This window comes from Dipodomys merriami, unplaced genomic scaffold, assembly GCF_024711535.1.
Source record: "Dipodomys merriami isolate MVZ:Mamm:240054 unplaced genomic scaffold, mDipMer1.0.p SCAF_3, whole genome shotgun sequence".
NCBI lineage: Eukaryota > Metazoa > Chordata > Mammalia > Rodentia > Heteromyidae > Dipodomys > Dipodomys merriami.
In genome coordinates, this window is record NW_027204492.1 from 1,231,154 (window position 1) to 1,253,579 (window position 22,426).

General features: G+C 50.5%; 2 protein-coding genes and 1 non-coding gene across 4 annotated transcripts in view; 2 read left to right on the plus strand and 1 right to left on the minus strand.

Annotated features, from left to right (window-relative positions):
* Positions 1-4,422: 4,422 nt before the first annotated feature.
* Emd (emerin) lies at positions 4,423-7,164 on the plus strand. The gene is made up of 6 exons (XM_070039474.1): positions 4,423-4,674; positions 4,845-4,946; positions 5,122-5,199; positions 5,368-5,498; positions 6,293-6,339; positions 6,423-7,164. Exons 1-6 carry the CDS (start codon positions 4,593-4,595, stop codon positions 6,748-6,750), a joined length of 768 nt encoding a protein of 255 aa, XP_069895575.1. The 5' UTR covers positions 4,423-4,592; the 3' UTR covers positions 6,751-7,164.
* Positions 7,165-8,804: 1,640 nt separating this feature from the next.
* On the minus strand, positions 8,805-8,911 carry LOC138840636 (U6 spliceosomal RNA). The gene has a single exon (XR_011376187.1). It is a non-coding gene; the product is annotated as a U6 spliceosomal RNA (small nuclear RNA).
* Positions 8,912-19,492: 10,581 nt separating this feature from the next.
* The window catches only part of Tex28 (testis expressed 28), a 43,261-nt gene continuing 40,327 nt past the window's right edge, over positions 19,493-22,426 (plus strand). For both annotated transcript variants that reach the window (XM_070038861.1, XM_070038863.1), the window contains exon 1: positions 19,493-19,535. The gene's annotated coding sequence lies outside the window, so the exon portion shown is untranslated. The remainder of the gene's footprint in view (positions 19,536-22,426) is intronic.

Genomic DNA, 22,426 nt, shown 5'->3' on the forward strand with positions numbered 1-22,426 from the left:
TAGGGCTCCGCTGGCCTCTGCTACGCCGCGCGCCTCCACGCGAATGGGCCGCTGCCGCCCGCCTTCTTGTTGGCCGCATCCCCGCCCACGCCCACCCCGCGCCCGGCCCGGCCCGGCCCGGCGAGAAAGCCTTAATTGGTAAAATCGCCCAGGAACCGGGGGCGGGGGGTGGGGTGCGGGGGCGCACCACGAGCTCCAGTGCCCAGGGCTGCCTGGCGACGCCGGCCCCCCACCCCACCCCGGGATGAGCTCACCGCTCAGCAAGGGCCGCCAGGCCCCTAGGGAGGGGTAATCACCTTCAGCACGGGTTCCACCGAGCCCACGTCTAGGCCCAATCTCAACGACTATGGCTGGGTCTAAGGGAGCCAAGCATTCCCCAGCTGGAAAGGCGCAGATCCAAAGCCACCTCTTCCAGAGACACACCCACAGTCACCGCAGCCTGAGTCGTTGCCCAAGCCTGAGCTGGCCACACAAGTCAGATCCTGTCCCCTGGAGTGAGAGGCATGGGGGCCCTTGCAGGTGTTCGAGTGCCTATCATGGGCAAAGCTCCAGTGAATTAATCTGGATACACGGATTTAGCCCCAGCGAACTGAAAGGCCTGCCTAGCCTGGGAACAGTGAGCTGGAATGTACTGGATTCTCAGCAATTAGGTTCAGTTACAAACCTGACACTGTGCAGTGGGGCGCATCCAAAAAGCCTGGGGCCCATGAATCTGGTGGACAGAGCCACGCCCTGGCACTGTCAGGTTCTCTTCCTCTTCTAGAACATGCCCATTTCCTGGTAGCTTCAGATTCAGCACAAATGTCACGTCGCAGGGCGAGGCCACACAAAACACCACCATTTTAACATTTTTCATGCAATCACCAATATAACATACATTCTACATCTTCATCCAGCGCACTCTCTCTCTCTCTCTCTCTCTCTCTCTGAAACAAACATTTTATTTTTTTTATTTATTTTTTGAAACAAACATTTTACAAAAGGAAAATTTCCCCTTATTACCTGTAATGTACTCTGATATTTTCTATTCTGTTTTTCTTTTCTTTTGTTGAATCAGGGTCTTGCTATAAAGGCCAGACGGACCAGGATTTCTCTATGTAGTCCATGCTGACCTTGAACCTGTCTGCCTCTTGCTGCTATCTCTGCTGAGATTGGACGTGTGTGCCAGCACGCCTGCTTCTATTTACTTTTGCCTTCTTCCTTCCTTCCTTTTTACTTGTTTTTTTGAGGTACTGGGGGTTTGAACTCAGGGCTTTTGGTTTGCTAGGCAAGCACTTTACCACTTAAGCCACATCTCCAAGCCCTGACGTTCTCTATTCTATGTTATTTCAGTAAAAAAAAAAAAGAGAAAAAAATCAAGGCATGGTGCTACACATACCTAATCCCAGCTACTAGGGTGGTAGGAAGATCCAGGAGGGTCAAGAGTTTGAAACTAGCCCAGATAAAGGTAGTAGCTAGACTTACTTGAAAAAATAAAATACTGTAAAAACAACAGGGTTTGGGGCATAGGTCAAGAGCAGAATATGAAAGAGAAGGAGGAGGAGGAAGAAGAGAGGCAACATACACTTCTAATCTCAGTACTCAAGAGTCTGAAATAAGGTGATCTCAACATAGAGGGTAGTCTTGGCTACTTAGTAATACACAGAGAGGTGGGGAAAGAAAGGATGGGAGGGGAGAGGAAAAGAGGAAAGAAGAAGAAATAAATGGAAGAACAGAGGGAGTTAGGAAGGCAAGGAGTTTGGTCACACTTGCTGAATGAATTAGGCACTCTGACTTAACTTGAAAACAAGGTGCTAGCCACTGTCCAAGCTCTCTGCACCTACTGTTGCTTTTGCAGGCTCTGTTGACAATATTTCACACCAGTGGGTTATCTTCATTTGCTAGACTAGAGCCCTGAATTGAGGTCCATGAGATAGCTACGCTTGGGTTCTCGGCCAACACTATCCACAGCTATCCATGGGCATGGCCATCAGAGTGACATGGATGGAGCCTGGAAGAGGTGAGCTGAGTCACATGATGAGGCCCGCTGTATGTGAACTCTCATTACACACACACACACACACACACACACACACACACACACACACACTCTCTAAAAAGTTGTTTACCTCAACTTCTTCCTTCCTGGTGAAGATCATAATAAAACCTTTTTCTCCTTGTGTTGACAAAATATTTTGATATACATTTTTCATTGAACATTCTGTTATGCTGTGATCGCAAGTTATACAATCTTTCTTAGAAGTCACTTTCCATCTTTAAAAGGTGGAAAAAATAATTTTTTTCTTATTCTTGACTTAAAATTGGCTGTTTTCTAGTGATACTCACAATGTCCACTCTGCCTGTCCTTCCCAGAAGGCTCCCCAGAGACCCTCCGAATGAACTGTACACATCCATGAAGCTCCTCTGGTTATCCCTGCCTGAGAGATGTGGGTGGATCAGGTCACCTCCCAGAGAACCAGGTACTGACAAGGGGAGAAGCCTTTCAACTCTGCTGCTCAAAGATTTGCTTGGCTCCTAGTGGTCTAGAACAGAGCTACACAGGTACCCATGGGATGGGCATGGGAGAGTATCACAGTTTAGTTTCCTGGTGCCATATGTAGTGATATCCTATAGAGAGGCAACACTGAGAGAGGGGTGGGGGTGGGGAGGTGGGTAATAAAAGGCACAGTACTGAGGCAGGTGCGAGAGTGTTCCTTAGGGAGAAAGCAAACCTAGAATTCCTTGACCTCATAAGGAAACAGCTTGGATCTGTGTGGGGAGGGCGATATGGGGGAGGACTGGGCAAGAGCTCTGTATACACAGTCCTCCGGGACAGAGGCCAGCACTGCAGAAGAAGGCTTGGAGAGGTGCTGGGGAATCTGATTTTGCCAAAACTAAAAAACTCCATGAGGCAGCTGCTGAATGGACCCAAGCACACACTTCTCCCTCCCCCCGCAACCACAGCAGTTCTGAGAAAAGGAGTGAATTCCTTTCCAAGGCTTTCTGCCTCTAACTACCATGCAAAGTGTCTTCAGTAACCCACAAGCATCCTCTTAAATTTCTAGAGACATTTCTGTCTCTAGATGTACATGGTCAAAACAGAACTCCAAGCCAGGCGCCAGTGGCTTAAGCCTGTAATCCTAGCTACTTAGAAAGCTAACAGTTCAAAGTCATCCCGGGCAGACAAATATGAGGGATTCACCTTACCAATTAACAAGTAAAAAGCCAGAAGTGGGACAGTGGTTAAAATGGTAGTGTGCCAGCCTTGAGTGAAAAATCTAAGCAAGAATGCCAGGCTCTAAGTTCAATTCAAGCCCCAGGACTGACACCAAATACCAACAACAAGAACCAGGGATCCATCTCCTCACTACTGCACAAGTGTCTATCTCTGTAAATCCCCATGGAGAATTGGCCTGTGACCCTGAATCCTGGTTATGTCAGACTGGACCTGACTAAAGCTCTTTCCTCTTCTTGCCCTGTCACAAGAGACCAAACATCCTTGGTACTCTTCATGATCCACCCCCCACCCCAGCTCTGGGCCTGTGCAATAAAGGGCATTTTAATTGGCCCTAAGTCCCATCAGGTGACTTTGTTTAGAATGACTGTCACCATCTTCTCACAAGAGTCCTTTTCTGATCAAGGCCTTCATCAACTTTAAGCCACAGTGTGCAGACCCTCATGGTTTCCTCTCCCCCACTTGCCTGGCTATGTCCTACGTCACTCTGGACTTAGCGGCTACTCTGCCAGGAGAAGTCCCCCTGAAGCCCCCTCCTGGCTCAAGTGGATAAACACCCGTCATCTGCACGTACTGAGTGTCCATAGCCTGTGCCCATTGGCACACCCGGGGCCCTTTGAAGGCCTCTTGGCCCAGTGCCCCATTTCATCCCGGGTGTAGTAGGAGGGGAGGCGGTGGGAACCCCGGGGCACAGGTGTGTGGGCTGGGACTTTGAGAACTGGCTGTGGTGGGGCGGGGTCTGCGGGGGGGCCGCGTTAGTCTGTGTTGGGCCTTTCCCACAGCTGCTGACCAGAGGGAGGCTGAGAACCCTAAATAACGCACGGTTGTGAACCACCCCGTCTGAAAGCCCGCCAGCTGCCAACTGCTGGCTGGTTTTTGCCCGTTCAGATCGTGCTTGTTCGGCCCCTCTCGCACGTCTAAGCCCCATCTCAGCCGCGTGTGACGTCTCATCTCTCACTCTGCGCCCGCCCCCCCTGCCCCTCCCTCGCCCCCAGTTGTGTCTACTAGGTGGGTCCGCACTGCCTCGGCTTCCCTGCAGGCCCCGCCTCTTTTCCGCTTCCAGCCAATCCTGCACGATTGGGACTTTTGGGCTCGCTAGCAACCGCTCCACAGCCCCGCGCTGGGCCCCACTGCTCTTCACGGCCAGACCGGTCTATACCGGCTGGTCCCAGGGTTTGGCTCCGCCCCGCGCAGTGCGCGCAGCCTCCGGAGCCCGTGGCCGTGAGGTAAATATGACGCAGGGGTGACGCAGGCGTTCCTGATTCCGAGGTGCTGCCCCTGCCGCGCTTGCAAGCCGTGGTTGCTTGGGCCCTTGTCATCAGGCCCGGGCCATCTCCAGGCCTTCACCACTTATCTCCCAGTGCCTGCCGCGCCTGCCATGGACGACTACGCGGTTCTGTCGGACTCCGAGCTGGCAGCGGTGCTGCGGCAGTACAACATCCCGCACGGGCCTGTCGTGGGTAAGCGGAAGCCGCCGCCGCCGCCGCCGCCGCCGCCGCCGCCGCGCAGGGTCTTTCCCCCCCACCCCAGACCCACTTCCCGCGCTCCGCCCCCTCCTCCCGGGTTCCCTACCCTTGTTTCCCCGTGCTCTCTTCGTGTCCCGCTCCCTGATCGCTCTGTCTCTGGCCAGGTTCTACTCGTAAGCTTTACGAAAAGAAAATCTTCGAGTACGAGACCCAGAGGCGGAGGCTCTCACCACCCAACTCATCTTCATTCTCCTATCGGTTCTCGGGTGAGACCTCCGCACCACAGCTCCTCTTGGCCACTGGTGGAGATGGGGCTCGGACAACTGGGAGGATGGGGTCTCGAGGGTGTGGCAGGGGCACTAGCCAAGGTGGGCATTCGTGAGAGGGGAAGGAAACCTGGAGGGGCAAATGGCCCTGTCCCGTTTCAATCTTTCAATTCAGACTCTGATTCAGCGTCCAAAGACTCGGATATGTATGATCTGCCCAAGAAAGAGGACGCCTTACTGTACCAGAGCAAGGGTAAGGCACGGGTGGGGTGGGCACCGTTGTCCCCAATCCACCAGGAATCCTGGCACAGGGAGAACCTGAAACCAAGGAGTGTTAGACGGGAAAAACTGGCACAGGTGCCTAAATAGGGCTTGCACGAGGTGGGGGACACCACTAACCCATATGAGGCCTCTTTCCAAGGTTATAATGATGACTACTACGAGGAGAGTTATTTGACCACCAAGACTTATGGAGAACCTGAATCTGTGGGCATGTCCAAGGGCTTCCGCCCCACCACTTCACTCTCTGATACTGACACCTTACACCACCAGGTGAGCTTGTCTGTCAGAAAACCTTGGGTGCAACCCAAGGGGATCATACCTGCTTTGTGTAAATCCAGGAAGCTGCTGGTTGCAGATGGTGGCTCCTAGGCCTCCAGGGAGCATTAGGGTACGCATATGTACCCTGTTTGGTCAAAGACCTACTTTGGGGTCATCAAAATTATTTGATTAGCTGGGCTCCAGTGGCTCATGCATGTAATTCAGCTACTCAGGAGGCTAAGATGTGAGGATCAGGGTTCAAAACCAGCCCAGGCTGAAAAGTCCCTGAGACTCTTATCTCCAATAAACCACTCAGAAAGCTGGAAGTGGTGCTGTGACTCAAGTGGTAGCACACTAGCCTTGAGCTGATAGAGCTCAGGCCCAGGCCCAGGCCCAGAGTTCAAACCCCACAATGGACAAAAGAACCCCAAAAAACAAAAAAACTGATTAGGGTTTACGTGTAAAGCTCAGTGATCCAGCACTGCAAAAGAAAGAAAGAAAGAAAGAAAGTTACTTTATTAGAGCACAGGAGGTTGATTGTAGCACACAAGGCAGTTCCCATGCTATGGTCTGAAATTTTGATTTTGACAGTCCTGGGAAAGAAGGAAGAGGTTGCTTGCACAGTTGTTAAATGGTTAAGGTCCCAAAGGAAAAAGTCCAGGAACCCTGAATGCTTCTGGAGGGGACAGGACTCTTGGCTTTGACTGTGATCAGAGTAGGCTGGCCAGACACATTTGTCCTCAGGGATATGAGAGGGCTGTGCTGATCCTGCTGGCCAGTTCCCTAACCCCAGCTCTCTTCTGCAGGTGCGCGATGACATGTTCTCTCTTTCGGAAGAGGAGGGCAAGGATAGGTGAGTAGTGGGAGGTCTAGGATGGGCAGGACTGGTTCTATACCCAGGCGGTCCTGACCACCTGCTCCCTTCTTTTGCTTCAGGGAACGCCCCGTGTATGGCCGGGACAGTGCCTACCAGAGCATCTCACACTACCGCCCCATTTCCAATGTCTCCAGGAGCTCCCTGGGCTTGTCCTATTATCCCACATCCTCCACCCCTCCTGTATCCTCATCTTCCTCTTCCTCTTCATGGCTCACCCGACGTGCCATCCGGCCAGAAAAGCAGGCTCCTGTGGCTGGTCTTGGGCAGGATCGCCAGGTCCCTCTGTGGGGCCAGCTGTTGCTTTTCCTGGTCTTTGCAGCCTTCCTGCTCTTTGTTTACTATAACATGCAGGCTGAGGAAGGCAACCCCTTTTGGATGGATCCCTGAGGGGATTGGCTTCAGAGCCAGTTCCCCTCAGATATCCTGACTGACTGCCTTAGCAGTGTTTTCTGGGGGTGGGGGGGTGGGGGCTTTTCTGTGTGTTCTCGCTTGGGGGTGCCGGGCCTAGCCCAGGGAAGTGCTCCCCTCAACACACACTTCATCCTGCCAGGGAAGCAGCACACTTAGGCCTTCCATGGCCAGGTGGGCCTGGGTGTACCTTCCCCTGAGCCTCCTAGCACTGCTTGCCTCTAACCCTTAGGGCCCAAGAGGGCAAGACCTTACTCCTTTAGAGGAGAACATAGTTGTTGTTGTTGTTGTTGTGTTGATGATATTGTCATGCATGCCTTTTGTTTGTTGTTACTTTGTTGTGGGGGTGCCTTCTGTTGTTGTTACTTTGTGTGGGGGGGTGGGGAGGGTGATAACCAAAGGCCTGACTTTGTTTTCATGGACACACAATAAAAAAGAAAACGTTTATTTTTAATTTGTTGGCTCTTCCTGCTGGGGGGAGAAGTTGGATTCCCATGGCATGGGGACCTTTTGGTCTTGTCTTGGGGGTTCCTGTATGGCCTTGTCTGATTGGTTGTGCATTGTTGCTTTGAAATTGGGGAAGGAATTGGATGCTACCTGTGGATATCCTGACTCATTCCCCAGAGTATCTGCAACTATTATAACAGAGTATGCGCAGACAATCCCTGAGGAAGAGGCAAAACTGCATGTCCAATATACTGAGTAGGGATCTTCACCAGGGAAAGCTGACAGGAGCCAACCTCAGCATGTGAGGGCTGCATGCTACCATCAGAAGAAAGGAAAGTAGAAGCGCTGGAGTACACAGGTGGAAGCAGTCACCCATTGAGAAATGGGGTCCAATCTTTTTCATTTGTTGCTTGCTATGGTGGTGGGACACAACTCAGCTCCTCACGTGGTATGGTATCCATGCAGTGCCTTCACAAGACTCCTGGGCTTCTTCAGGGGCTCTTAACTGTGGCCACATGGTGAGTTTGTGGCAGCCTAGGGACCCTCACTACCTTCTGACCATTTCTCTGTTGCATCCTAGTCTCCCTACCCACCTTAATTTTTCATTATCTGAAAAGTAACACATGGTTCATTAAAAATATGTAGAAAAAGGGTGTGTGGGGGGTTGTGTTCTCAGTGCTGCCAACCCCTGGGACTAAAAATAAGTTATTTAAATAGAAAGGAATGAGTCAGCCAGGTGTGTTGTTACATGTTTGAAAGCCCAGCACTGAGGAAGTGGAAGCAGGAGTATTTTGAGTTTGAGGATAACCTGAACTACACAGAAAGACTTGTCTCAAAAAAACAACTGGTGGGTTGGGAATGTGGCTTATTAGTAGAGTGCTTGCTTAGCATGCATGAAGCCCTGGGTTTGTTTCCTCAGTACCACATACACAGAAAAGGCTGGAAGTGGCGCTGTGGCTCAAGTGGCTGAGTGCTAGCCTTGAGCAAAGAAACTCAGGGACAGTGCAAAGGCCCTGAGTTCAAGCCCCAGGACTGCCCCCCCCAAAAAAAAATGGGCTGGGAAGGTGGCTTAGTGGTAGAGTGCTTGCCTAGTATGCATGAAGCCCTAGGTTTGATTGCTCAGTACCATGTACACAGAAAAAGCCAGAAGTTGAGCTGTGGCTCAAGTGGTAGAGCGCTAGCCTTGAGCAAAAGAATCTCACACAGTGCCCAGGCCCTGAATTCAAGCTCCAGGACTGACCAAAAAAACCCCAACAAACAAAAACTGGTTCTGTCATCCTATTTACTCAGGATGCTGAGATTTGAGAATCAGAGTTTCAAGCCAGTTCAGGCAGACAAATTCTCAACACTCTTGTCTCCAGTTAGCCAGGAAAACACTGGACATGGAGGTGTGGTTTTAGTGGTAGAGCACCAGCAAAAAAAAAAAAAAAAAAAAACCCAGTGAGAGCCCAAGGCTTGAGTTCAAGTCCTCGTACTTGCGTGTATGTGTTTATGCATGCATATGAGTGTGCATGCACACACATACAGTTGGTTCTAGTTTTCTTACCACTCACACAGCCAGTCTGTCCTGTGTTTTGTTTTGTTTTTTAAATAGGGAACACTTCACAAATTTGGGTGTCATCCTTGTACAGGGGCCATACTAATCTTCTCTGTAGCGTCCCAGTTTTAGTATATGTGCTGCCAAAGCAAGCACTCCCTTGATTTTTGCAAACCCCTCCCACCTGGTTTACCTTCCCAGATGCAGCCGTGCTGCTGTGGCTCCAGGCACCTGCCCTCTACACCATCCTAATCTCAGTGCAAGGGACTGAAGTCTGTCCTGCAGCCTAGATGATGATTGTGGGCAGTGGGTATGGCAGATGCTGCTGCTTCATCGTAGCTCAGTAATAAGGACTTGATTGTACATCAGTGAGTCTAAATGGGGTGGCAGAACAAGCCGTCAGGTACCCCCACCAGAACCTAAGAAGGATTTGACAACATCTTCCTGTTTCAGTGGCTGCTCACAAAATAGGTTGAGTGGAGGGGCTACCGGAGATTCCTGTTGGGCTGCAGCTTGGTGAGGACTAGGAGAGGCAGATGGGGCAAAATAGGAAGACACATGGTAACAAGGTTGACATCCCAAAGCTCTGAAGTAGCTGGGTTTTGAGAAGGAGTGTTACAAAAGGAAGGGGAGCTGGGCTTGGAAGCATCACAAAGATAGGAAAAAATAGTCCCCTAGGTCCACGGGTTGTACCTGAAAACTATGCCTGGCGTGAAGAGGGAAAAGAAACAATGGCCACCAATGAACTTTTTTTTTAGTCGGTTTCGGGGCTTGAATTTGGGGCCTGGGCACTGTCTCTGAGCCTTTTTATGCTCCAGGATAGGGCACTACCACTTGAACTAAAGCACCACTTCCAGTTTTTAAGTGGTTAATTGGAGATAAGTCATGGGACTTTTGTGCCTGGGCTGGCTTTGAACCATGATCCTCATATCTCAGCTTCCTGAGTAGCTAGGATTACATGCATGAGCCACCAGCATCTGGCTGTGTCTGCTTTTTGATCCATTCATCCTACAAGCACTACTAGGTCCATCCATGGCCAAGAACCAAATAGATTTCTCGGACTCCTCCAAAGATCTACACCCCAAACCATCTGCCTGAGCTCTTCAGCTCGCAAGGTTTTCTATTTGGGTTTAGCTCATAGCTGCCTGGGATCCTGAGGGCTTTCGGGTCCCCAGCAACATGCTCAAGTCAGTCCTTACTGCTCAGTCCCTGGATTCACTCCCTCTACTACTGTGAGGATGTGCTCTGAGGCAGCAATGTGAGACCCGGGAATCTTTGGCTCATGTGTGGAGCCCTGCCTGCTAGGCCAAGCACAAGCCCAAGTACCCAGGGAAGGGGATGGGGAAATGTGGCCTACAGGGCACTAAAGTCCTGAATGCATGCTTCTGTCCAGGACGCTCTAGCACGGTACCCAGACATGACACGTGAAGTTGGCATAAGGGGATAGGCAAGCAATCACACTAGTAGGGCACATGCTGGGTTGGGCTGTCCCCAGGCAAGATGGCAACACCTTTTGCTGCTCAGAGGGAAGCTCATCCCTGTGCCCCACTGGAACCACTGGAACCCCAAACACCACGCCTCCAGCTGCCCAAGCCTGAGACACCAGAGCCCAGGTCCAGGAGAAAGCAGCTCATGTGCCTGGGCTCGCCCAGCCCCAGGCTCTGCCCCCACAGCTTTATCGGGTGGAGGCAGAGGGAAGGTCAGGGCTGTCCACAGAGAGGGCTCCCAGACGTACAGAGCACTAGGGGACTATGGGAGATTCAGGGCATGTTGAACCACTGCTCTAATAAGACTAGCATGGGACTCACCCACAGGGCCTGAACATGTTCCCTGAGACCAGCCAGAGAGCACCTTTGGCAGATGTGGGGGGCCACAGAGTCCTTCTTTTGGGGGGGTTTTGGGTTCTTTTTTTTTTTTTTGGTTGGCAGTACTAGCATTTGAACTCAGGGCTTTAAGCCATATCCCTGCCCTGCTTTTTGGATTTTGATTTTGGGGGGGGAGGAGTTGGGGAGGTGGGGAGGGAAGAAATGGTAGGGGAAAAACAAGGGGGGGGTAACTGCTCGATAGGAAATGTACTCATTACCTTACTCATGTAACGGTGCAGTATCTTTACGATTATAGATATATATGTATGGGAAAACCACCTTCTGTCTTTACAAACATGGCTCCTTGCCAGGTGTCATCTGTGATTGTAGCTACTGAAGATGCTGAGATCTGAGGATCGAAGTTCAAAGCCACCCTGGGTAGGAAAGTCTGCCAGACCCTTTTGTCTGTCAGGCTTGAATTCAGAGCCTGAGCACTATCCCTGAGCCCTTTCACTGAAGGCTATTACTGTAGTACTTTGAGCCACAGCACCACTTTTGGTTTTTGAGTGGCTAACTGGAGATTGAGTCTTACAGATTTTCCTGCTTGGGCTGGCTTTGAACTGTGATCTTCAGATCTCAATCTCCTGAGTAGCCAGAATCACAGGTGAGACACCGGAGCCTAGCTTGTAAGACTTTTGTTGTTGTTGTTGTTGTTGGTTGTGGGGCTTGAACTCTGGGTTTGGGTGCTGTCCCTCAGCTCTTCAGCTCAAGGCTAGTGCTCTACCTCTTGAACCACAGCACCACTTCCAGTTTTCTGGTGGTTTATTGGAGATGAGTGTCACAAAGTTTCCTGCCCGGGCTGGCTTTGAACTGCGATCCTCAGATTTCAGCTTCTTCAGTAGCTAGGATTACAGGCATGAGCCACCAGTGCCCGGCTCTGTAAGACTCTTATCTTCACTAAATTTCCAAAAAAGCTGGAAGTAGAGTTGTGGCTCAAGTGGTAGAGAGCTAATCTTGAGCAAAGGAAGCTTAGGGACAGTGCCTAGGCCCTGAGTTCAAGCCTCAGGAGGGACACATTAAAAAAATCCCAAACATAGCCCCTTCCAGCCTGGGCCCTGAGACAGACTGATGCCTGGGTTTGCACAAGTACACAATCCTGGTGGCACACAGAAGTACCTATGCAAAGGGACCTCTCTGGTTGGTTTCTGACTCAGAGTGGAAAGCAGGGACAAACTATTCCCTTGAATGTGTTCTTTCTCATACAGTTCCATGTTTGACCTGTGAGATCAATGAAAACTACAGCAGTGGTGAGAGCAGGTCACTTAGGAGATGTGGTTTGAAGAAGATGGCTGCTTGGGCAGAGGGTGGTGGCAAAAGCCTGTAATCCCAGCACTGGGAAAGCTGAAACAATAGGATCTACCTTGTTCTGTCCAAGGCTCGCCTGGGCTACACAGTGAGACAAAGTCACAACACAGAAACACACACACACACACACAACAACAACAACCCTGTGACTTGATACTGACTGCCCCTTCCTGACCTGTCTGTCTCTCCTTCCATCAGGCCCCAAAGCACCTCTGGAGCTTGTCCCTAATTTGTGGGAGGTAACAAATGTCACTGGGTGAGATGCGAAGCCTGGGTGTCACTTGATAGCAAAAGTTAGAAAATAGTCCAGCAAGGTCCAGCAAGGTAACAGTATAGGGCCTGAAGTAAGGAATGCCCTAAAGTCATTAGGAATAGCCTGGAGCAGAATGGAGCTTCCCAGCTGGGCTGGCTAAGTGGCACTAAGTGAACCTGGCGGTGGGGTGGGGCTGAGAGCCGCCACGCCAGGAAGCTGCGTGAGGTGGAGCGCCCGCCAGGGGGCGCTAGAGAGCAGGGAGACTGGGTCTAGGCTGGGGCCGAGGTCACGTGACTGCGCTCGGCGCCAGAATGAGGGCGTGGCATAGCGTGGGGTAGTACGGAAGGGCAATGGCGTAGGACGGGGGATGCGGCAATCCCCCTCGGTCCCCTTAACTCCCTGGGGAGCACATCTTCCCAGACCTTCTAGAAGGCCCGAGTGGTCCTTAACACCGGCCTCGTTGGGAAAGGGGAGGGGCGGGCGGGTAACACCCCAAAGTTCCCGCAGCTGGGTCTCGGCTTCATGCCTCCCACAGCCTACACCCGGTTTAAGAGGGCGGCATCCCTGTCCCCCAGCACGGAGGCCAAGGAACTTCGGGGGAAGGCATCGGGACGGCCCGCCTCCACTTCCGCCTCCGCGGGTGGGGACAGCTTACTCCCCGGAAGCTGGGCCCGCACTCTTGCTCACCGTGCGTGTGACGGACACTTACCCTGCCCAATGGAGTGCCCGCTGTCGCGTGGGCGGCCTGCTGCCGCTGCCGCTGCCGCTGCCGCGGGCTGCGCACCCCGTGTTGCGCAACCTGGTGCTTCTGCAAATGGCGTGCCGGTAGCCACACCCCGGCTGCCGCTGGGTGACGGGCCAGGGCTTCTCATGGGGGTGTAGCTAGGAGCGCAACCACTGGCTGCAGAAGCACGGGTACACTTGATTCCAGCGTGGCGCCCCTCAGCTTTCAGAAGCAGCTGGTGGTTCACCCCACTCCCCAGAGCCACCGAAGGATTCTGTTCGCCCCCCCTCTCCTCCTGAAGTTGCCAGAATCTCTTTCTGTCCCTTCGGAATAACTGCGATGTTGGCTGTCGAAATTTCTAGGTTCCTTTTTGTAAGCAGACATTCAATTTATTGCTGTATGATTTCTGAGTCACGCATTGTCATGGTGTCCACACACACACGTTAGAGGAGTATTCTCCATTTCTTCCATGACTTTGAGAATTGTGATTCTGCTTTTGGCCCTCTCGCCTGCCTGCTTGCCTGCTTTCTCTTGTTTTCCTTTCTCTTTCCTTCTTTCCTTCTTTCTTTCCTTCCTTCATTCCTTCCTTCCTTCTCTCTCCTTCCCCCCCTCTTTCTTCCTTTCTACCAAACTGTATTCAGCTGTATTAAAGGTAGTTTTCATAAACAATCATAGTATTTCAGGCCAGACATGACAATCATATATATATATACATATATATATATATATACACACACATGTATATGTGTATATATGTATATATACATATACATATATGTATATATACATATACACGTGTGTGTGCATATATGTGTATGTATACGTATGCATATGCACATGTATGTACATATACATATATGTATATATACGTATACAAATGTATATACATATATACAGTATACAACAACTCTCAGACTCCCTTCTTGTATGGACTGCCAATATCAGAAAGCAGGTGTAAAACCCAATGAAACAGGGCACTGATGGATCATGCCTATAATAGCTACTCAGGAGGCTGAGATCTGAGGATCATGGTTCAAAGCTGGGGCAGGAAAGTTCGTCAGACTCTTATCTCCAATTAACCACCAGAAAACTGCAAGTGGCACTGTGGCTTAAGTGGTAGAGCACTACCCTTGAGCTAAAGAGCTGAGGGACAGTGCCCAGGCCCACAGTTCAAGCCCAGGACTGGCAAAAAAAAAAAAAAAAGTAAAACAATTCAGCATCTTTTTTGCCAGTCCTGGGGCTTGAACTCAGGGCCTGGGCACTGTCCCTGCATTTCTTTTGCTCAAGGCTAGCACTCTACTACTTGAGCCACAGCATCACTTCTGGGTTTTCCTGTATATGTGCTACTGAAGAATTGAACCCAGGGCATCATGCATGCTAGGCAAGCACTGTACCACTAAGCCACATTCGCAGCCCCAATTTTTATAAAACTTGATTAAAAACTGTATCCCAAACTGTCCAGTCACCAGAACTACACAGTTATCAAAAATGCCCACACTTCACTTGCATCTACTAAAGTGCCTTCAGCTTCCTGGGCCTGGTCTGTTTTGGCATCTCCATTTTTTGCGGGGTTATTCCCATCCTTGCCAGCACTGGCTTTCCCCTGCTTCCCTTAGGGTATCTTCTCTCCCTTCTTTGCAGGGGCTTTTTTAGCCTTGGGCTCTGGCTTTGGAGGAGCAGTTTTAGCAGACAACCTGGTGGATCTTTTCTGTGGCTGGCTCAGCTTTGCTTTATCTCCGTTAGCCTTTAGTACCTTCAGCCTTTCCCTTGGGCATGATGGCAGTGGGAAGGAGATGCTGAGCTGAGCGAGGACGCAGTGGTGTGGGGCTTTCATCTTGGATCTGGGGTGGTTCTCACCTCTTCTTCACACTGCTTCTTGCTTTTTGTGTTGATGTTTGAGACAGGGTCTTCCCCTACAGCACTGGCTGGCTTGGAATATACTACTTCTGCCTGGGGCGTGTTCAGATCCCAGGCAAACACCCCCAAAGCCTGGCTCTGTTTCACCATTTTGATTTTACCTCTGTGTATGGTGTGAAGGAGGGTGATGGAAAGACACTAGGGCTTTTGAGACACATGGGGGGGGCACCCAGCTCCTTCGGTCCCAGCCTTGGAGAGCCCTTGGTTCCAGATGGCTGGCTGATGCACAAAATGGCCTGGATCTGAGTCATATCCTGGAATAGTGGCTTGTGGGAACCCCCAGTGGCTTCTGCCTGTGGCTGTAGCAGTGAGACTGCAGTGTCGGTGGTTTTCAGCAGCTGGCTTCACTGACAGTGGCTAAGAGAGGATCTGACTTTTTATTTCCTGTCAGCAGCCCATGGCTCTCTTCAGCTCATTCACTACATGAACGGTTTCCTTTTTCCTGCCCAGGGTCTTGGTGCCTTCACATGGGAGAAAAGCCCTACTGCTGAGCAGCACCCCCCCACACCCGGCCCCTTGTGTGGTTGCTTGTCTATTTGTATTCACAGAGGCCTTTCCTCCAGGCTGGAGGAAAAGTGCCCTCCTTGATGCACCTCTCACTGAGGGCCTGTGTCCCGCGTAGCTAGGATTCAAGATGTGAACCACCAGCACCCAGCAAGAAGACCCAATTCTGCTTCTTTTAAATGTACTTTATTGTTATTATAAAGATGATGCACAGAGGGATTCTAATGACATGAGTCAGGTAATGAGTGCATTTCCTGTCGTACAGTCAAGAAGACCGGATTCTTAGTGCTGTTTTGTTCCAGAAAACCTTGGCTATTCTCCAGCTGGGAGAGGTGGACTTGCCCCTGCTGATGACAGGAAGGAACTGCCGCAGTGCCAGGGCTGAGGGCACAGGCTCCAGGGCTTGCAGCCTCTCACCTCTGGGAAGTCCTTCCTGCTGGCGCATTATTCAGCAGCTCCTTGCACAGTGCCAGGGCTGGGGGTGGGGCTGGCGTAAGGTCCAGGTAAGTGAACAGGGGGTCTTAGAGGAGGAGAGTAGCCACTGAATCTCCTTGCATGAACAGGGTGTCTAGTGGAAGGGTGCCGGAGTGGCTTCTAAGTAGGGGAGTAGGGCAGGAAGGAGGGGAGCCAGGCCTGGCAGCAAGCAGAGCCAATAGGTGGAAAGCTGGCAATTCCCCTCTCCTCCCTGACTGGGACAGCAAGATTCCTGGGGCCTGTGTAGACAGGGTCCCTGCAGCCCCGTGTGCCAATCAGCCAAAGGTGCCAGTCTGCCCTCTGAGCAGCTGCACTGCTGAAGGTGGCAAAGAACCATTCGTGCCCCTTAATTCCCACAGCAGGTGCCCTTGCCCTGCACCGGGCACTGGGCCCTGGCACAGCCATCCTCTGCTTCAGGCAGCTATGGGCATTTCAGGTCCACACCAAGAGTGGGCGGAGCCTGCTGGTGGACAGAATTTGTGAGTGCCTGCTGCAGATTCCAAGGCAGGTGGGGCTGGGGTTTTCTGGTCTGCTGAGCCAGTGCTGACTAGGCAAGGAGTGTGGCTAGTGCCTCTCACACACCTAGAACGTGTCCTAGGCAGTGCTCCCAGTGGAGTCTGGGAGAAAGGAAGACAAATAATTATGAGGCCTTGAGTTGCTTCATTTCATTCATACCTGGGCCACAGGTAAGTGAGAGCATCCTCAGGGGGAGGCAGAATGGGTAAACAGGAGCTGGGTCTGGAGCACCCTGAATACAACTTTTTGTTTATGTATCAGTCTGCTGATTCGTTCATTTATTGGTTCTAGGACACAGCCTGTCCTCCAACTAGAGATCCTCCTGCCTCAGCAGCCCTGGGAATTGCAGTGTGCTCCCCCGCACGGAGCTGGCACTGGAGTGCCCAGATGGAATAGGGAGGGACAGAAGGCTTTGAGAGCTGACATCCTACCCATGCACCCAGTGTTGTGTGGTGGTCCATCCTAGCTGTACTGCAAGTGGGCAGGCAGGCGGGCCCCTCTGAGCTCTTAGGAAAAGGGATCCAGTGCCTTCCCAAGGGCAAGGGAAGGCCAACGCCAGACACCATCATTGAGAATGAGCAGCTGAGGCAAAGAACAAGAAAGCGCAAAGCAGTGGACATTCCACAGGTGTAAACCTCAAAGTCAGCGTAAAGACCACAGATGTTTGCTACAAACCGAGCTGGTTCCACAAGTGCCAGCAGGACCCATCCCTTCCATTCTGGTCAGCTCCCTGAGCTTGGTACCAAAGTTCTCCCTATTTTCCAAATCAAGACACAAGGGAAACACAAAGTCCGAAGGTCAAGTAGAAAGGCCAGGAACCCCCCTCCTCCACCTCTTTCCCAGCTGTGCCCCCCTGCCTGGACTTCTGCCCATCCTTCCTCTACGAGTCTCCTTGTGCCTGGGGAGCAGATGAGAAAGGGGGAAGGTAAATGGAAAACCATCCTGTCTTCTGGCTTAGGATCAACTTTACAAAGATTGCTATTCCCTTTGAATTCTCATGAGACTAGAGAGCAGTTCCAAGGGATTTTTTTTTTTTTTTTACAAGTTGTGGTTTATATCACACACATGAGGGACTTCCACATCTTTCTTTATAAACAGTGTGACTGGCGGGCACCAGTGGCTCACACCTGTAATCCTAGCTAGTTAGGAGGCTGAGATCTGAGGATTATAGCTCAAATCCAACCTGGGCAGGAAAATCTTTTTTTTTTTTTTTTTGGGTCCGGTCATGGGGCCTGAACTCTGGGCCTGGGCGCTGTCCCTCAGCTCTTCAGCTCAAGGCTAGCACTCTACCACTTGAGCCACAGCGCCACTTCCGGCTTTTTTCTTTTTGCTTATGTGGTGCTGGGGAATCGAACCCAGGGCCTCAGGCATGCAAGGCAAGCACTCTACCACTGAGCCACCTTCCCAGCCCTGGGCAGGAAAATCTTTGAGACACTTATCTCCAATTAACCACCAGAAAACTGGAAGTGGCTCTGTGGCTCAAGTGGTAGAGTGCTAGCCTTGAGCTGAAGAGCTGAGGGATAGTGCCCAGTCCCAGAATTCAAGACCCATCACACACACACACACACACACACACACACACACACACACACACACACATACAGAATAAATAGTGTGACTTCGACATCGCTCTGTGCTTTCTGCTCTCCAGTTCCAGAGATAGCCCTTCCAATTAAATGGCTTCTCTTGAGGTAGTTGCAATTTTTTTTTGTCTGATTCCTGACTGATACAGAATTGGTCCTGTGAATGGTCCCAGAAGACAGACTACCAAATAGGACTTATAGGATTAGCCTGGTTATACTTTAAGGCCAAGAGTATCTGGCTGAAAGTTTTCCTCAGGGACATAGGGCACAAATCACCCATAGCTGCTATGCCCTCATGGTTAATGTAAGTACCCGCTTTGCTTGACTGGGATGAAGTGACACTGACCCCAGCGCTTGGGGCGGGCAAGTCCCTGCTTGACCCTGGTCATCAAGGTCAGAGTCTTGAAACCCCAGTCCTGACAGCAATGTGGACTGGGTTCTGGGGTTATCCCTCAGGCTACATCTCACTGTGTATAGTGAAGCAATGATAAGTCCAGGTTCCTAAAGTGAAGTCTCAAGTCACTGTAAGAGAACCCGGGGACTCCCAGCACATCCCTTGAAATCCTCTTCCTCATTTGTGCAAGCCTGCTGATTCTGAGGGTCAAATCCAAAGTGAGTTGTATGGGTTACAATGCCACTTATATGCGAAGTTTCTTTCTCTGCTTGCATCCTTCCTTCCTTCCTTCCTTCCTTCCTTCCTTCCTTCCTTCCTTCCTTCCTTCCTTCCTTCCTTCCTTCCTTCCTTTCTCCCTCCCTCCCTCCCTCCCTCCATCCCTCCCTTCCTTTTTTTAAAAATTTCTTGGTTGCAGGGCTTGAACTCAGGGCCTGGGCACTATCCCTGAGCTCTTTTGCTCAAGGCTAGCTCTCCATCATTTTGAGCCACAGATCCACTTCCCATTTTTGAGTAGTTAATTGGAGATAAGAGTCTCATGGGGACTTTTCTGCCTATCTGAGTAGCTAGGATTACAGGTGTAAGCCACCAATTTCCAGCCTTGCCACTCTTCTTATAGGAAATGTTGCCAAGGGGGTCGTTTCCTGAATCCAAAACCCATGTGTTTTCTACCCAGAAACTCAAGGTAGAAGAGAAAGATACCACAGTGGGTTAAGGAGAAGGAAAGTCTCAGGTGTTACCCCCAGAGGGTGTCTGTGTTGGGCATGCTGTGCTGGGAGAACTCACCCTATGGCACAGTTGTGCTGTGAGAACTAACCCTGTCCCACCCATTTTGGATGTCTGAATGGGAAAAGGAACACACTGTTCTCAATGGCTTTCTTTATTTACCCTTTAGGACTACAAGCAGGAGTAGGTTGTATAGCCTTGCTATCCTGCCAACTCCTATGCCCACCCCAACTGCTCACCAGCTTTCTCCGGTTGCTCTGACCCTTGCACCAGCCTCCATGCTGCTTTGCCTTCGCTTAGGACAAATGTTTGGGGGAACTAGTACAAGGATTCTTGTGAGACCATGGGGGCGTGGCCCTGGGAGCCCCTCAGTGTGCCTGGTGATTGGCTGCTGCTGAGTGACGGGACAAAAGCCAATGACAAACACCTGGCCACGTATGGATTGGTTGCCTTCACCAGAGGGAGGCGCAGCCCGCGCGGGACAGGCTGGCGCGCGGTACCAGCACCCTGCAGTCTCAAATGGTGGGTAAAGCGCGCCCCAGTAGGGTGCGGAGGTTTGGCTTAAGGAACGGGTAGGCGATCCACCAGTGTTCACAGGAGGAAGGTTAGCTTGAGTCAGGATGGCCGCCTTTCCCGATACAATGGATCCCTGTGAGGGTGGGAAGGATTGCTCAGACCCGCGGTGGATGGGATGGGACCCCTGGGTTCGGTCTGGAGCCATGGGCATAGCTGAGTGGTAGGAACCCAGTAGATGGGTAAGGCAGGCCTAAATGGAGATGTCCCAGAGACACCTACAGCCCTGAAACAGATATGCTACTACTAGTGAAGGCACAAGGGCCCACCTCCAACAAGTAACAGATCTGGGCTTAAAGCCAGGTAGCTGGCTTTAAGTGTCCAATGGATGCAAGCAGCTGCTCCAGGGAAAGTGAATTTTACAAGCAGGTGTAAGACAGGACCTCTCCTTGGCTAGTCATAAACACAAGAGTTCAGGACTTCTCTCAGGGTGTGTTCTGAGACTATGCTGGCAAGGCTCCTGAAGGAAGGAACATTAAGTAGCACCTCTGTAAATTCATTGTGCTTACTCCCCTTCCACCAATAACACACAGTGGCTACTTAAGAGGCTGTATGAGTCAGGACTAGCTGGCAATGGATCTCCCTCCCTCCCTGTAATTATGGCTCTCCCTGTTGTCTTTTTCTGCCTTTTAGTCACCTGGGCGTGTGTGTGTGTGTGTGTGTGTGTGTGTGTGTGTGTGTGTGTGTGTGTGTGTGTGTGTGTGTGTGTGTGTGCGTGTGCGCGCGCGCACAGATCCTGGAGCTTGAACTCAGGGCTTGAGCTCTGTCCCTGAGCTGCTTTTTTGCTCAAGGCTAGTGTCAGACCACTTGAGCCACAGCACCACTTTCCACTTTTTCTGAGTAGTTTATTGGAGATTAGTGTCTCATGGACTTTCCTGCCAGAGTGGGCTTTGAACCACAGTCCTCAGATCTCAGCGTCCTGAGTTAACTAAGACTGCAGGCATGAGCAACTGGACTCTGGTGACCGAAGCCTTTTTGAATTGTGCTTTGATCAGAGGTATTTGCTGCTTCATGTAGGCTGTCAGAACATGTGCACTCTGATATTTGGGATGCAGATATTACTAAATCAGGCATTTTATCCCCGAACACAAGCATGACAGTCATATTGTAGCTTTCCTGTGTTGGCAACAGCTTATAGTATATAGCACTTTACAGATGAGCACCTTCCAGTTTTCTACTTTTCTACAAAACAAATACCCACCTCTCCCTCCCACACACAAGGGAAAACACTGTTCTATGACCCAGTACTTCTACTAACTACATACTTAAGTGAAAATGTTATCTATACACACTTATAACTGTGAAATTTTACCGCTATTATAGAACCCCCCCCAAATATCCATTAACTGAATGTATAAATACCATGTTGTCTGTGACAGAACACTAAATGGCCATCAAAACGAATAAAGTGCTGACATAGGTTATGCAGATGATTCTCAGCACTATTCGATGGAAGCCAGACAAAAAGCTCACATATTAAATAATTCCATTCTCATGAAATATCCAAAATAGTGAAAGCCATAGAAAGTACATCAGCATTGTCAGTGGCTGGGATGGTGAATAGAGAGTGGTAAGCACAGGGCTTCTTTTGGAGGCAATAAAAATGTAAAATTGCAGGGTGCCAGTGGCTCATGCCTGTAATCCTAGCTAATCAGGAGGCTGGGATCTGAGGATCAAGGTTCAAAGCCAGCCTGGGCAGGAAAATCCGTGACTTTTTTTTTTTTTTTTTTGTCGGTCGTGGGGCCTGAACTCTGGGCCTGGGCACTGTGCCTCAGCTCTTCAGCTGTAGATAGTGCTCTACCACTTGAGCCTCAGCCCCACTTCTGGCTTTTTCTGCTTATGTGGTGCTGAGGAATCGAACCGAGGGTATCATGCATGCAAAGCAAACACTCTACCACTGAGTCACCTTCCCAGCCCATCTGTGAGACTCGTATCTCCAATAAATCACCAGAAAATCAGAAGCGGCGCTGTGGCTCAAGTGGTAGAGCGCTTGCCTTGAGCTGAAGAGCTGAGGGACAGCGCCCAGGCTGAGTTCTAGCCCCACAACAAAAAAAGTAAAATTAACTATAGTGTAGCTGTACAGTTGTGAATACATTAAAAAAGATTTAACAGTATACTTTTAACTGAGTGACTATGAAGAAACAATGATTATTGACATAGTGAGATTAGGTAGGTAATATTTTTCCTTATTTTCTAAAATCAACCTGTCTCAATGGTTACCTTCAAAAGTATTTTTAAATCTTAGGCAGCAATTACTACATTCATCTTATAGGCCAGAAAAACAGCTCAGTGGTCTAATAGGGAAGAAGTAGAGTGAACTGGCCCAGAGGACCAGTATAGTCTTTACTATACATTCCAGCACAACTTGTAAGGCAAAATGGTCATGCCTTCCCAAACCCCTAAATGTGATATATCAGATCCACCTAGTATGCTTTTTCTGCCAACCTCGGGGCTTGAACTCAGGGCATGGGCACTGTCCCTGAGCTTCTTTTGCTGAAGGCTAGCACTCTACCACTTGAGCCACAGCTCCACGTCCAATTGTTTGGTAGTTTATTGGAGATAGAGTCTGACTTTCTGGCCTGGGCTGGCTTTAAATTGCAAACTTGAGCTCATCCTCCTGAATAGCTAGGAATGCAGGTATGAGCCACCAGAGCCCAGCTCAGGCCCATTTTTTAACCAGTGCTAGGGATTGAACCCAGGGTGTTTTACTGCTATGCTACTCTAGCACCAAGCTACACCCCAGCTACTCAGGCCCATGTCTAACTGTCTTCTATCTTTCTGGAATTTCAGCTGATGGGAAGCAGTTGGCTCAGGAGTGGCTGTTTTTTTTTGTTGTTTGT